Below are 14,199 nucleotides of genomic sequence, written 5' to 3'. Positions count from 1 at the left end.
TGCGTGGGCTTGCCGGGGCCGGGCTGCGCCTGGGCCGGGACTACAATTCCCGTCAGGTCTCTGTGGGTGTCTAGGGGCGGGCCGCCGGTGGCAGGAGGGCTCCCTCCCACCGAGCAGCCGCGTGGATGCCGCGGCGGACGGAGAGCCACAACTCGCCCCCCCGCTCGCCCGTTCCCCGCTGAAGCCGCGGTGCTCGCGTCTCCACGCGCGAGGGATGGGAGGGATGCTTGAGGGATGGGTCGAGTCTAATGAGGGCGGTGCCGATTGGCTGGGGGAGACGCCCCCGCTTCCCGCCAGCCAATAGGCGCGCGGGACACTGCGGCGCGTGCGAAGCCGGGCGGAGGGTGAGTGGTGAGGGCGGGGGCCATGGCGGCCCCGGCGCTCGCGGGGTCCCTCAAGGTGCTTGTGGTGGCGGCGGCTCTTTCCCTGCCAGTTAACGATGATTCTTCCCTTTGGCTACAGCCTCCTCCAGCCAAACACCAGCGCTCTCAGCCCCAAGAGAAATGAGGAGGGCCGGGTGAGGATGGTGCTGGAGGACACGGTCCAGCTTCATCCCCAGCCCCTGTGCTTGTCGGATGGATGGGTTGAGACTGGCAGCTTATGCTGTGCTCAAAACCCCCAGGAGTTGGGACACGGGAATTTTTGGGCACTTAATTCTTTGAAAAACGTTTCCTCAGTCCCCTGGGTGCATCTCCCCATTCCTCACTGCAGGAACAGCTCACCGAGTTTTCCTGACCAGCCTCTGTGACTCGTGTTCTGGTTTTTCCCCATGTCTGGTTTAGTTGAAACAGGCCAAATATATCCCCCAAAAATGCTGCATTTGGGGGAAAACTAGTTGTGGCTCCTGCCAGTAACATCTGCAGGAGGAAGCTGCCCTCTCCCCTCGTGTGCAGTTCAAACCAGAGCTTGTTAAATATTGATGCCTGAGATCTGTGCTGGCCCTTGGACAGCACAAGTGTTCAGATCCCTGCCTGGCCCTGCTTTCCAGGATAACCCTTCCAAGGGCTGCTTTCCCCTGCAGTAATTCCTGTGGAGGAGGGACAGAAATAGCAGGGTTTTGGGAGCAAGTCCCAGCTGAGGCTGGAGGCCAGAACGCTGGGTTTACTGCAGTTAAAGCCCTGTTTACAAGGGCAGGAGAGTTTGCAGTGTATTTTTACAAAGTGTATTTATTTCAGTGTATTTTTACAAAGCAGGAGCCTCCACTGCCATGATCCATCTCCTCCTGGTGCCTTCTCTTACAGGCTGCAGCAGTGGGAGGATAAAGTCCTGGTGGGAGGGCAGGATTTTAACCTGCTGGGATAAATAAACAGCCCCTCTGTCACTCCAAGCCCCCTGTGACACCAGAGAGGCTTCTTGTGGGGGCCAGGTCCTGTTTGGGATATCCATCAGCCTCCCCAGTCACTGCTGTTTGCTGTTCATATTTTGGCCCTCTCTTTTTCCTGTTGGATCCCTCCTTGTTGCTGTGGGGGAGCAGATGTTCCATCTGCTGTCCTGGTGTCTGGAAAAGGGAAGGAGCTCGTGCTGCTGCTGCTACTTCTGCTCCAGCTCTGCCCCTTCCCTCTGCCTCCAGCTGCCACAGGACTTGCCCACCCCCTCCTCCCCCCCATACTGTGGGTTTGGCTCCTCTTTGTAGGACTGAATTGTGACTGAAATGTCTTTTTTGTTGTTGTTTTCTAGCGAAAGGGTGGCAGTGCTGTGTTCCCAGCCACCCAGAGCCCTCCTGCAGTCCTCTGTGCCCATCCTGGGGTGCCACTCTTGGGGGGCATTGTGGGCAGTAGGTACCTGGTTCCTTTATGGGCAGAGTTTTTGGGGGGCTGGTGATGTCTGGAGGGAGGGTGAAGATCAGAGCCAGGTTAGACAGAGTGATGGTGACTGAGATGGGGTTGGGCTGCCAGAGGGAGCAGGATCTGGGCAAGGACTACAACATCTGGCTCCATCACCTGTGACCCTTGGCCAAAGGTGATGGAGCCAATTCCTTCTCAGCTGTACCAGTGGGAGCTTCAGCCCCTCACCCTGGTGTCACCCTGGATGAGGTGACAGCAAAGAGCTGTTGTCCTTGGGGCTTTGCAGGACTCAGCTGCTCTGGGCTGGGCTGCATGAGGGACACTGGGTGTGCAGCCTGCTGGGGCTGCTGTCTTTGTGGGAGGCAGATACTCATAGTCCCATCAGCTCTCCAGAGCTGCCTCTGTGTGGCTGAATCCTTTGGTTGGGAGAGCACACAAGCAGGATTTAGAGGATTGCAGGGTCTGCATTGAGCAGGGAGGTGTCTGTGCAGGAGCTGTGGGAGCAGTGTTCCCAACCCCCTCCAGGGGGGCCAGGGGCAAGCACAGATCTGTGCTCAGGGCAGCTCACAGACACCAGTTTGCTGCTCAGAGCTGTGAGTTCCCTGTCCTTAGGGCTGCCACTGGTGTGGGGATGGGATTCCCTGAGTGCCTTGTGGGCTCTGGTGGTGTCAGAGGTGGCTGAGCTTTGATACCTGGCTGCAGGGAGTGAGCAGGGCTCTCCCTCTCAGGCCTCATGTGTCCCAGTCCTGGCTCAGATATTGTCTGAGTTCTGCCCCTTTTCACTGCTCCTGGGTCACCCTCCACAAACCTGCCAGAAATTTCCTGATTTCTCTGAGCAGATCCAGAGGAGGCCATGGAGATGCATCAAGGGCTGGAGCCCCTCTACTCTGGATCCAGGCTTGGAGAGCTGGGGGTGCTCACCTGTAGAGGAGAAGGATCCAGGGAGAGCTCAGAGCCCTTCCAGTGCCTAAAGGGGCTCCAGGAGAGACTTTGGACAAGGGCCTGGAGTGACAGGACAAGGGGAAATGGCTTCCCACTGCCAGACAGAATATTGGAAAGGAATTCCTCCCTGTGAGGGTGGGCAGGGTTAGGGGCTGGGGCTGCCCCTGGATCCCTGAAAGTGTTCCAGGCCAGCTTGGACAGGGCTTGGAGCACCCTGGGATAGTGGAGGGTGTCCCTGCCCATGGCAGGAGGTGGACTTGAATGGGCTTTAAGATCTCTTCCAATCCAAACAATTCCATGACTCCGTGGCTCAGGGTGCTGTAGGATGGGGCTCTGGTTTGATGAGGGAAGATGCTAAAGGGGAATAAGTTACTGGAGCTGCAGATAAACCAGCTGGAGGAACTTAGAGCTGGCTCAAGTGGCACATCAGAGAAGCATTGTTTAATTCCACTGTCCTCCAGCCTGTGGAACACCCAGCTCAGAGGGTGCCAAAATCCTGCTGATGTCTCAGTGACACCGGGAGAAAGTAGGAAAATGAGCTTTGAATGAAGTTGCCTGTTTGGGACTAAATATTTGATGTGCTCAGCATGAGCAGAGCAGCCTGTCCTGGCATGTTTTGCAGCTCTTCTCTTCCCCTTGCAGAGCACCATGTTCCTGGTGGGACTCTCGGGTGGCATCGCGTCGGGGAAGAGCACGGTGGTGGCCGTGCTGAGGGAGCTGGGCTGTGCCGTGATCGATGCCGATGTTATTGCCAGGCAGGGTGAGTTTTCCAGAGCTGCTCCCGCTCCCTGAGGTTCCCCTGGCAACCGGGATCGCTGCCGGGAGGCGCTGACGCCAGAGGGTGCTCTGGGTACGTCGCAGAAGGGTTTTCCCTCCCGCTTCCCAGTCCCAGCTGCCCCGGGAGGGGATTGGAACGGGGATGTATTTTTAATAAAGAAAAAAAAGAAGATCATGACCTAATAAACACCATGGGGAGGTTGTACTCTGAGTTTCCATCCCCTGGCGTGGGATGCTTCTCAGGTTTGAAAGCCAGCTCTGGGCAAAAGGAAATGTGGTTCCCTGTCAAGTGGGATCCCTTGGCGAGTCTGACACGCCCCCTGAGCCCCAGGACACCAATCCTGTCACTCAGTTACGTTGGTGGCTGAAAGAGAATGTCCCTCTCTGCTGGATGTTGTTCTTCTGGTGATACTGAGAGATCAGACTACAGAATAAATGTGCTCAAAAAACGGCAAAAAACAAACAACAAAAAAAACCCAACCCAAACAAACAAAAAACCCAAATCAAAACAAAACAAAAAACCAAACAACAACAACAAAAAAAGGCTTGTGCTGCTTGGGCTGGAGAAAAACCCCAAAATCCCAGATCTGTTGACTCAGTAGGACCAGAGCAGAACTTGTTTTCCCTGATTACCTGTGAGATGTTAATCCCTTCACCCCAGCAGGATAATGAGGAGAGCAGAGGGTGCCCAGAGCAGCTGTGGCTGCCCCTAAATCCCTGGAAGTGTCCAAGGTCAGGCTGGATGGGGCTTGGAGCAGCCTGGGACAGTGGAAGGTGTCCCTGCCCATGGCAGGGGATGGGACTGGGTGAGGTTCCCCCCCAGACCAGTCTGGGTTGCTGAGGGCTGTGGATCCTGCATGCAGCAGGTTTGGGGTCTGCTGCTGAGCCATGGTGCAGTGCTGTCATTTGGAAGTGCCTGAGCTTTTCTGTTTGGTGAAGAACTTACTGTGTAGCCACTCAAAGCTGTGATGCTTTAACATTTTATTGCACTGTAATTCCCCTGGAGGTGCAGGAGATTTGCTGGAGGTGCTAAAAGCCCTCAGAGACGGTAGGAAAACACTACAGATACTCTGTGAAAGTTTTCTGCCAATCACTTTATTTTGCACCAATTCCTTTTTTATATGTGTTTGTTTACTATATGGATTTCACCCATCCTGAAACTGCCTCCATGTGATATTCCACAGGAGAAAAAAATTGGTCTTAAAGACTTTTATGAGGTTGGCCTGAGGTTACAACCTGTGGCAATGTTCCTGGATTTGGGAGAGATGATTATCTGTGGTCTGTCCTTTGCTGTGGTTACCCTCAGCTGGAGCTTAATTATGGTTTTATTGCTTCATCCCTTTTGTTGGGGATTTTTTTTTTTGGTGGCTTTAAAGTTATACACTCCTGTAACGTCAGAGCCTCTGCAAGGGCTGATTGGGGATTGAGCTTTCTGTTCATTTTCCTGAAGAATTTAGCGACTGATGTGAAAGATAATTTAAAAAAAAAAAAAAAAAAAAAACACCTCAGCAGCATCCAGAGCCCAGTTACAGCTGTGAGTATCCACATAGAGCTGAAGTTTCCAGCTGGTCCTGGTTCCTTTAGGATCTCCCTGCTCCATCCCTGGTGGGAATTGGCTCAGCCCAGCTGCTCCCCCAGCCTTGGCGTGTGGCCATTGCCGTGTCCTCCTGCCCTCCCTGCTGACTGGTCACCCTGAGCAGCAGCACTTGCCACGAGGGTTGTGGTGCTGAATTAATGTCTGCAGGACTTCCATCTCCCAGGTGTCAGCCCTCAAAGGGACCTTGGCTGGCAGGAGCTGCCAGGCTGTGCAGATGTGGTGCCAGGACAGATGTGCTGGAGGCAGATGTGCTGCCACGGCGAGTGTCAGCTCTGTAGTGAATGAGCAAAGCCCATCTGAGGGTGATTGCTGATGCAAACACCAACTGTGCTGTAAAACTGGCTCTCACCCCCAGCTGTTTGATGTTCTCAGTGGTGCAGCCCCACTCCAAGGCCCATCAGCAGATCCTGCAGCACTTTGGCACCGAGATCCTCCTGGAGAACGGCGAGATAAATCGTGAGGCTCTCGGAAGCATCATCTTCTCCCAGCCAGAGAAACGGCGGCTGCTGAACTCCATCACCCACCCTGAGATCCTGAAGGAGATGCTGAAGCAGATCCTGAAGTACTTTGTACTTGGTAAGAGGCCTTGTCCAGCCTGCCAGGACTCCTGCTTGGGCAGGAGCCATCCCTGCTCCCTCTGCCTTTGGTTTGAATGTGGGGAGAGGGACAGAGAAAGGGAAGGGATGTTGAGTGACAGCCTTTGTGCTCTGCCTGCAGTGGCCTTTGGTGTCAGTGTTTGGAGGATTCATTCCTGACTCACTCCTGCCTTTCACTGCTGCCCTTCACCGCTTTCCTCTGCGGTTTCAAGTTATCTGTAGGGCCTGGGAGCAGCTTTGCAGAGATTACCCACCAGATAATGCCACACTCCTGAAATGGCCACATAACCCTCCCTGCCCCCAGCCTGCTCCAGCTTCACTGCAAGCTGTGGAGCCCTCTGAGTGTCGATAAGGTGAGGAATGGGCTGACAGCTGTGGCTTCCAAAGTGCCACGTTCCCCCTGATAAATGGAACAAATGCAGCTGTCAGGCTGGGCTGGGGAAATGCCAGATAAGATCACCAGCTGTTCTAGAGGTCTCCATGTAGACAGACAGATGCCTTAATAGAGTCAGTCTGGATTGGTGGTGCTTATCAGAGCTGAGCCCTGGGAGAGCTGAACAGGCTGGGGCACCACGAGGCTGAGCTCTGCTGCGGGGTGAGGAGGAGGAGGAAGCACAAAGGAAGCAACAGGCAGGAATGCCAGGAGCCAGAGATGGAGTCTTGAACTCGAGGCTGCAGGCTGAGGAGGCGGATGCTGTCCTGGCCCTTGGCTAGAGCTCTGTGTGGCTTCAGCAGGCTGCTTTGTCCTCATTAGTCAGGATTTAATGATTTGGGATAGCTGGATGTCGTCTCTGAGGATGGCTGTGTAAGGAAAGCTCTGATCGATCAAATCAGAGGGCAGCGAGAAGCCTCTCAGGGCGGAGGTGCCGATGGAATGGTGGCTCCTTGGATGATGATGTCTTTGTCAAGACTTTACTTGCTGTGGGCAGCTTGGTTTTAGGGAGGTTATAAAGAGGGGACACCAGCCTGAGATGTCCCCATGCCTGGAGGACACACAGGGAAGTGATGTCCTCACTTAGAGCTTTGTCCTCCCTTCACCCTCTCCCCCAGACTCAGCAGGGCATCTCCCACCCCCCCAAACACTGGCCAAGGACAGAAGCATGGAGAGAACCAGGGGGACAGTGATTGACTGTGAGAAGCTCCGCTCCCTGTGGTGTCAGAGGTTTTAAACCAAACTCAGCTAGTTTTGGTGAGAGTTCAGCCCTTGGGCTGTGCCTGGAGGCTCCCCTCACATTTCAGTGTCACAGCTGCAGGAGGTCTGCAGGGATTTCCTTGCTCCCCTTGGAAAAATGGAGCTGTTTAGCCAAAGCTTTTCATAGAGGGAGGAAAGCTGAGCTGGGAAATGTTGGCTCGGATGGCTGCAGCCTGGTGAAGTCTTGGACAGGAGAAGGAGTGGAGAGCAGATCCTGCTGTGGGCACTGCTTCCCGGGAGAGGCCAGCACAGCACACAGCTGCTGCTCCTGCCAGCCAGGCACTGCTGCTCTCATTTCAGCTCCTCGTTTCAGCTCCTCATTATATTTCTGCAGTTTCACCTTTGGTCTGGAGCAGCCAGGTTAGGGTTTTGGTTTTTTTTTTTTCCCTCTGGAAACTTGGAATTAAACCATTTCCTCCCTGTGAGAGGGAGGAGAGCCAGCAGGCTCTGCTCGGCTGTGATGATGGAGCTGAAGAGCTCCTGCTTGCTTTTCCTGGCCATGCTGTGTGTGCAGCATGAGGGATTTGGGAATGGGGGTTAACTCTGTTCCCTTTTTTGGGGAATGTTGCCATCTCCGCAGGTTACCGCTACGTGATCCTCGACATCCCTCTGCTATTCGAGACCCGTGGATTGACCAGGCTTATGAAATACACAGTGCTGGTTTATTGGTAAGTGTTCCAGGAACTGTGAGGACAGAGACAAAGCCACCTCTCTCAGAGGGGACCATCATGTGCCTCCTCTCTAGTGAAGGTTCAGCCTCAGCCCAGGTGCAAAGCCTGTTGAGAGAAGCAATATCTGCCTTTATAGTGCATGAGGGCCTTCCTGAGCTTTCCCTGGAACCATCATAGAGGGGAATTCACTGCCTTTGTGCCTTCCACAACCCATGCTCTATGAGGGCAGGATCTGGGGCACTGTTACAGGCTGTATGAATGCTGAGAACAGCCCAGGCAGCAGTGGCTCTGCTGATCCAAGTGCAGGCTGACTGTGTCAGAAATGACAAGGGGGCGCCTCTCTCATTCCCACTTCATCCCAGTGATTCCCCCTGCTGCCCGAGGAAGGCAGATCCCCCGTCCCCTCCCAGCCCCAGCTCAGCCCCGTGCTCCGCCCGGCAGTGACCCCCCGACGCAGCTGGCACGGCTGATGAAGAGGAGCGGGCTGGGCGTGGCCGAGGCCGAAGCTCGGATCAGCTCCCAGCTGCCCCTGGAGGAGAAGCGCAGGTGGGCGACCCACGTCATCGACAACTCCGGGGACTGGGAGAGCACTCGCCGGCAGGTCCTGCAGCTGCACACCCGCCTCGAGGATTCCCTGGATTTCCTCTGGGCACGGCTGGCGGTGGGCACGGCTGTTGCCGGGCTCGGCGGGCTGGTGTTCCTCCTCATCCGGCATTTCATCTCTTAATTCACCTTTTCTCTTAGGCAGGGAAAGGGCCTGAATTTCCCCCTTTGAAAAGGGCAGTGAAAGGCCACCTCTGTTAATGAGCTTTGCCAGCTGAATGCAGACAGCAGCATGAGGCGTCTCCTTGCACACTTCCCAAGGTGAACACAGCCAGAGGTTTTTTCAGGCACATTCTCCCTGCTCAGGTTCTCACCCACAAACTGTGCCTGTGGGATGATGCCCTTGTCCCCATGTGGGTCTATTGTGGGTCTTCAGGGAGCTGAGGCACTTTAATCTGGGACAATCTCACTTTAATCTGGGACGATCTCACTTTAATCGGGTACAATCTCACTTTAATGTCTTCCAGGACAATCTCCTCCCTAGGGCTGAGTGCCTTCTCAGGCCCTGTTATTGCCTGCAGTGTCCCCTGGGGTGATTCCCCATAGCTCAGCCCTCCTATTCCAAATTTAGACTTGGGATTTCCCCTTTTCATGTTGATTAATGGAAACTTGTTAAATCAGTGAGGGGACAGCACCTCATTCACATGGATGGGATGTTCAGCTTGCTGCTCCTCTCCCCTGCTCTCTGCCTCTGTGGTCATCACTCATGGGTCACCCTTGGCTTTGGATCCAAGGGTGTGATCCACCCTGGAGCAGGCTGAGACCTGAGCTCTGCCTCATTCAAACTCATTTCCTGCTGTTTGAGCTTCCTTCAGCGGCAGTTCCCCGGTGGGAGAGCTGAGCCTGGGCGAGGCGGGTGCTGGGTCTTCACTTTTGTTTTAATAAAACACTGAAAGCAGCTGCTCCACGTCCCGTGGCTCTTCCCAGCCTGCTCCCAGGCTGTTCCTATGCTGGGGCACGGCTACACTCTGTAAAGTTCAGCACACGCAGGAAGAGCTGCTGGCTGCTCCTGCTTTTCCCAGTAAACATCCCTGAGCTGCTCCAGGAGCTGCTTGGAACATCAGCCCTGCCATGGCCTTCCTTGGCGGGGCCGTGGCTTAGTGTTGGCTCTGGGCACCCCACAGAGTGGGTCTGGCTTGCCAGGATGTGATCCTGGACCTGCTGTGGTTCTCTGTGGCCAGCACGTTCCCTGTGGGGTACCCCTGTTCCCAGTGCCATTGCTTGTCCCCACATTGAGAAAGGTGGGTGCTGCCAGCCCCTGGCCACCTCCCTGTGTATGGGATCCTCCAGCGTGTTCCCACCCTCCTGCCTGGCCTTGGGCCTGTAGGGCAATGTCCTGCCTGTCCCCTGTGCCATCCTTTAGGATGGCTCCAGCCATCCTGGGGTGTCTCTAGCCAGCACCTGCCCCTTTTTTGGGCCAGGCACTCTTCCACCTCCGTCCTCCCCTGAGCCCAAGTGTGCACCCGCAGCTCCCGTGTCTCACCCACCTGGAGAGAACTGGTGCAGCCCCAGGGAGCCTCCCTGAGCTGGAGCCCCCACCTGGCCACCCCGACTCTTCCAGCCGTAGCCGAGCGTTGACCCCTCCTGCTCTAAATGCTCCGTAATTGTGCCGTGCCGCTGGAGTCCCTCGCAGCCAGCCATCAATCAGGGCCGGAGCGGGATTTCTCTGCCGAGATAAGAGCCAGTTCTGCCTCCCTCCCGCCCGCCTCCGCGATAAATTGGGCCCGGGGTGGAAGGATGGAGCGAGACGGGCCGTAATCGCATTTGGCGCTTCCCTCCCGCCCGGCTGACGTTCGCCCGCCGCTAACGAGTTTAGCGGGCCGGGAAAGCAAGCGGATCTAGGGGCATGCTGAGGCACAGGGCTGCCCACGGCCGGGGGAGCCTGCTCTGGGGGTCCTGGACTGAGCCCCCTGCGTGGGATGCACCCACGGGGGAAGGGCTCTGGAGCTTGGCCATGGAGCTGTGTCCATGGGAGCTGTGTGGTGCCCATCCGTGGGAGCGGCCCCAGGATTGCCTCAGCACCACCAGTCCCACTCCTGCCCATCCCACGCCCCAGCCAAACCCCCTCGGGGACAAGCCCATGGCCACCAGTGGCCGTGTGACCAAGCCTCAGCCATCCCCTGTCGGTGACAGATGGCTGAGCTCCCTGGACAGGGCGGTATCGGCGATCAGTGGCCATAGAGGGGGCCTGGAGGACACCCTGGCTGAGCCCCTGCGCTCCTGAAACAGGTTCTGCCCCCTGAGCGGGCTCCACGTGGGCTCCCAAGGCCCATGGGTGCTGATGGAGGATCGCGGGTCTGATGGAGAATCGCGGGGCTAATGGAGGATCGTGGGTGCTGATGATGGAGGATCGCGGGGCTGATGGAGAATCGCGGCGCTAATGGAGGATCGCGGGGCTGATGGAGAATCGCGGGTGCTGCACCACGGCCCCAGACCCGGGGCGTTGAGGCCGCCCCAGCTCGCAGCACGTCCCGCCATCGATCGCGGAGCGGCCGCCACCGTCACCGCGGGCCCGCGCCCACCGGGGCTGCTCGAGCAGAGCCGGCCCCGCGCCGCGAAGCCAAATATTTGACTGTGCAAATTGGCGGCCGGATCGATTCTGCTGCGGCTGGCGGGGGCTGGTGACAGACGGGCCCTCCTCCTGCCGCACCCCTACTCCTGCAGCCCCCCCCGGAGCGCTTCCTTCCCCAGTGCACCCCCTTCCTGGGGCACCCCCTCTCCTCTGCAGCCCTTCCTCGGAGCATCGCCTTCCCCATTCCTGAAACCTCCCTTTCTCGGAGCTCCAGCCCTGGAGCACCCCCTTCACAGAGCACCCCCTCCCTGGGGTGACCCCTTCCTCAGAGCACCTCTTTCCCGGTGTACCCCATTCCTGGAGCCCCCCTTCCTTGGCACACCTACCATGGGACACCCACTGGGGTGGGGGTGGGGTCAGATGTCCCCTCATGAAGCTGCAGGTACAGGGTGATGTCCCCACATGGAACGTGTCCCCAGGTGTGAACTGGGTGGGCGCCTCAATTACCACAAGGGGGAACAGACCGAGGTGGGGTGAGTGTGGTGTCACTGCATGGCACTGGTGTCACCGGTGTCACTACATGGGGTCTGTTGTCACAGGTGTCACTGTCACTGCACGGCCCCCGGGGTGTGGCACAGTGTCAGTGTCACTGCACATTTCCCTGGGGTGGCACATGGTGTCACCATGGCTGCACAGTCCCACTCGTGTCACACGGAGCTGCTGCGCAGCCCTGCGGTGTTGCACAGCTTCACTGTTGCTCCCTGGAGTGTCACATGGTGTCACTGTCACCGCGCAGTGCACAGGGTGTCACTGTCATTGAGGGGCCGCCGGGTGCCACGCAGTGTCACTGCAGCTCCCGTGGATTGTCACACAGAGTCACCGTCAGTGCCTGGTGCTGGGGCTGTCACACAATGCTATGTCACTGCGTGGCCCACGGGGTGTCACCCACTGTCACTGTCATTGCCGGCCCACAGTGTATCGCCCAGTGTCACTGTCACTGCATGGCCCACGGGGTGTCACCCACTGTCACCGTCACTGCACAGCCTGGGGTGCCACATACCGTCACCGTGCAGGACGCTCCCCGGTGCCACCCCGCACACCCCATCGCCGGCACCCACTTGTCACTGCGCACCCCTTCCGTGTCACACCCCTCCCCCGGCGGCCGTGGGGCACCCCCGCGACAGCACAGCTGGTGCCAGCACCCCAAATCCCGGCTGCTCCCAGCCCATGTCCCCCTGGGGGACACGTCCCCGAGCCCGTCCCCTCCGCCAGCCATGTGGCCGTCGCCTCGCAGCACTCACCGCCGGCGCTAATTAACTGCCGGTGTTGGCAGCCCTTAATTGCCGCGCGGTGGGAGGGTGATGGGCCCCGCCGTGTCCGTAATGAGAGGCAGCGTGACGGGGACAGGGACGGGGGATGTGCCACCCACACCTTGCCCTCCTCCTGCCGGCGGCACGGCTCTCTCCGCTGGGCAAGGGACAGTGCCTGGTGTCAGGCTGGGACATGCTGGGATGGTGCTGGCCCCAGGGCCAGCCCCTGGGTCCGCTGGCTGGCCACCAGCCAACTGCTCAGCTAGCCAGACAAGCAGACAAGCAGCTGGACAGACTGGTGGTCTACTGGCCAGCCAGCCAATCAGCCATCTAGCCAACTGGCCAGCCAGGCAACCAAGGCACCAGCCAGGCAACCCACCCCCATCCATCCATCTGACTGGCTGGGTGCGCCATGAGCCTGCTCACTGCCAGGAAGCCAGTTGGCCACCAACCACCAGCTCACCAACCAGCCATCCACTTGTCCTTCAAGGACAGCAGGCAGCTGGGCCTCCCTGCCCACAGCTGAATGTCCCCCTCCCGTGTCCCATGTCCTTCCAGAGCTCATCCTGAGGACACAGCTGGAATGTGGGGGACAGCATCCAAACTCTTCAGGGACCGGCTGTTTGCCGGTCCCTCCCCAGGCTCGTCACCATGGGCCGACATTGGGCTCCTTGGTTGTGTCCAGCTTTGTCTTAATTCCAGCTGAGCCACGCCTGGGCTGAGCCCGCCCGTGCTGAGCCATGTTGGCACAATGTCCCTGTCCCCCTGGCCAAGCATGGTCCTATGGGCAGCATCTGCCACAATGCCAGGAGGGGAAACTGAGGCACAGCACAGTGCTGGCCCCACGAGCCCCCTGCCCTGGCCCGGCCACCCCTACCCTTCCCCAAATCCTCCTCCATGAGTTCCACAGCAAGCAGGAGGTGGTGGGCACAGCCACCCCCGGCCAAAGCTGCGCCCCTGGAGCATTGATTGTCCCCGTCCCTGCTGCCGGCGTCCCCAGCACGGCCCACCCGCCCCCGCGCCGCGTTGCCAAAGCAAACAGCCGAGGGCTCGGCCGGCATCGATTCTGCGGGAGCTGCTGTTTGCTTAACCTTTGCAGAGGAGCGGCGGGCGTCGAGCGGAGCCGCAGCCACCGCCACCGCCGCAGCCACCGCCGCAACAGCTGCAGCCACCGCTGCCACTGCTGTCCCCACAACCGCTGCAGCCACCGCTGCAACCACTGCTGCCACTGCTGTCACCACAACTCCTGCAGCCACTGCTGCAACAGCCACCCCTGCCACCACGGCCCTGCAGCCACCGCTGCCACTGCTGTCACCACAGCCACCACGGCCACCACCATCACTGCAGCCACCACCGCAACACTGCAGCTGTGACAGCCACTGTTGTCACCACTGCAACAGCCACAAGCACTGCTGCCACCGCTGCCACCACAGCCACTGTGGCCACCACCACTACCACTGGAGTCACTGCTGTCACTGCGATCACTGCTGCCATCGCTGCCACCACAACCACTGCTGCTGCCACCTCCCGCCTTTGTCCCTTTCCCAACTCCTGCACTCCTGACTGTGGCCATTTGGAGCTTTGCCAATCCATTCCCTGTGCCCCGGTGGATGGAGTTGGTTCGAGGGGCTGCACTGCACCCATGCAGGGCTTGGGGACAGGGAGCTCCTCAGGGGCTCCAGCCAGTGTCACCTGGGCTGTTGTACCCCCATGCAGTGCTGCTGTCCCACAGGCTGTTCTGGCTCTGCACCCGGCTGTAGGGCCAGAGCTTGGGGACATGGTGGCCAAGGGTGGTGGCTATGCCAAGGGAACACAATGTCCTGTGGCAACAAGGTGACCTGGGGCTGTGTCCCCACCACGAGGATGCAGTAGCAGGACCGGGGATGTCCCCTGAGCCTCCAGGTGAGATGAGCGCCCTGATGCAGCCAGCGTGGGCCTGTCCTCCCTCTATGTCCCCGCCATGGCCACCCTGTCACCACACAGAGCCCCCTGCCCACCCGGGCCACCCCATCCCCACGCTGCTGGTGACTCACGCAGCCCGTGACCTCGCCAGGCGTATTTTTAGGCACTTGTTAAAACAGAAAGATAACGAGGAATGGGGGGGTGTGGAGGGGGGCGACAAAAGTGATGGAGGAAAGCATCAGGGAAACAGCTGGTGACATAATGGTAACAAACTTTGAGGGGGGATACGGTGCTGGCAGCACCCCCCCCTAAA

The 14,199-nt window shown here is 58.4% G+C and overlaps 1 protein-coding gene and 1 long non-coding RNA gene across 3 annotated transcripts; one reads left to right on the top strand and one right to left on the bottom strand.

Moving 5' to 3' along the window:
- The first annotated feature begins 7 nt into the window (after nt 1-7).
- Nucleotides 8-9,065, top strand: DCAKD (dephospho-CoA kinase domain containing). 2 transcript variants are annotated; one of them, XM_050985614.1, is made up of 6 exons: nt 236-344; nt 1,678-1,778; nt 3,369-3,486; nt 5,473-5,676; nt 7,469-7,556; nt 8,001-9,065. In XM_050985614.1, exons 3-6 carry the CDS (start codon nt 3,375-3,377, stop codon nt 8,284-8,286), a joined length of 690 nt encoding a protein of 229 aa, XP_050841571.1. In that variant the 5' UTR covers nt 236-344; nt 1,678-1,778; nt 3,369-3,374; the 3' UTR covers nt 8,287-9,065. The 2 variants fall into 2 exon arrangements, with proteins under 2 accessions (XP_009094817.2, XP_050841571.1); XM_009096569.4 differs by lacking the exon at nt 1,678-1,778 and having other exon boundaries at nt 8-344.
- LOC108963005 (uncharacterized) lies at nt 8,229-12,170 on the bottom strand. Its single transcript, XR_001991739.2, has 3 exons — nt 11,976-12,170; nt 9,650-9,828; nt 8,229-8,328 (listed from the first exon to the last, which is right to left on the bottom strand). It is a non-coding gene; the product is annotated as an uncharacterized LOC108963005 (long non-coding RNA).
- Nucleotides 12,171-14,199: the final 2,029 nt, after the last annotated feature.

This window comes from Serinus canaria, chromosome 27 (assembly GCF_022539315.1).
Source record: "Serinus canaria isolate serCan28SL12 chromosome 27, serCan2020, whole genome shotgun sequence".
Classification (NCBI taxonomy): Eukaryota; Metazoa; Chordata; class Aves; order Passeriformes; family Fringillidae; genus Serinus; species Serinus canaria.
The sequence above is the reverse complement of the archived record's forward strand: the minus strand, read 5'-3'. Positions and strand labels throughout refer to the sequence as shown.

Excerpts from the sequence above, each read along its gene's own strand:
- DCAKD (XM_009096569.4), top strand. The coding sequence starts at position 249 with ATGAGGGCGGTGCCGATTGGCTGGGGGAGACGCCCCCGCTTCCCGCCA. Across the intron at positions 3,487-5,472 it reads CGATGTTATTGCCAGGCAGG|TGGTGCAGCCCCACTCCAAG; the intron begins GTGAGTTTTCCA and ends TGATGTTCTCAG. Across the intron at positions 5,677-7,468 it reads CCTGAAGTACTTTGTACTTG|GTTACCGCTACGTGATCCTC; the intron begins GTAAGAGGCCTT and ends CCATCTCCGCAG.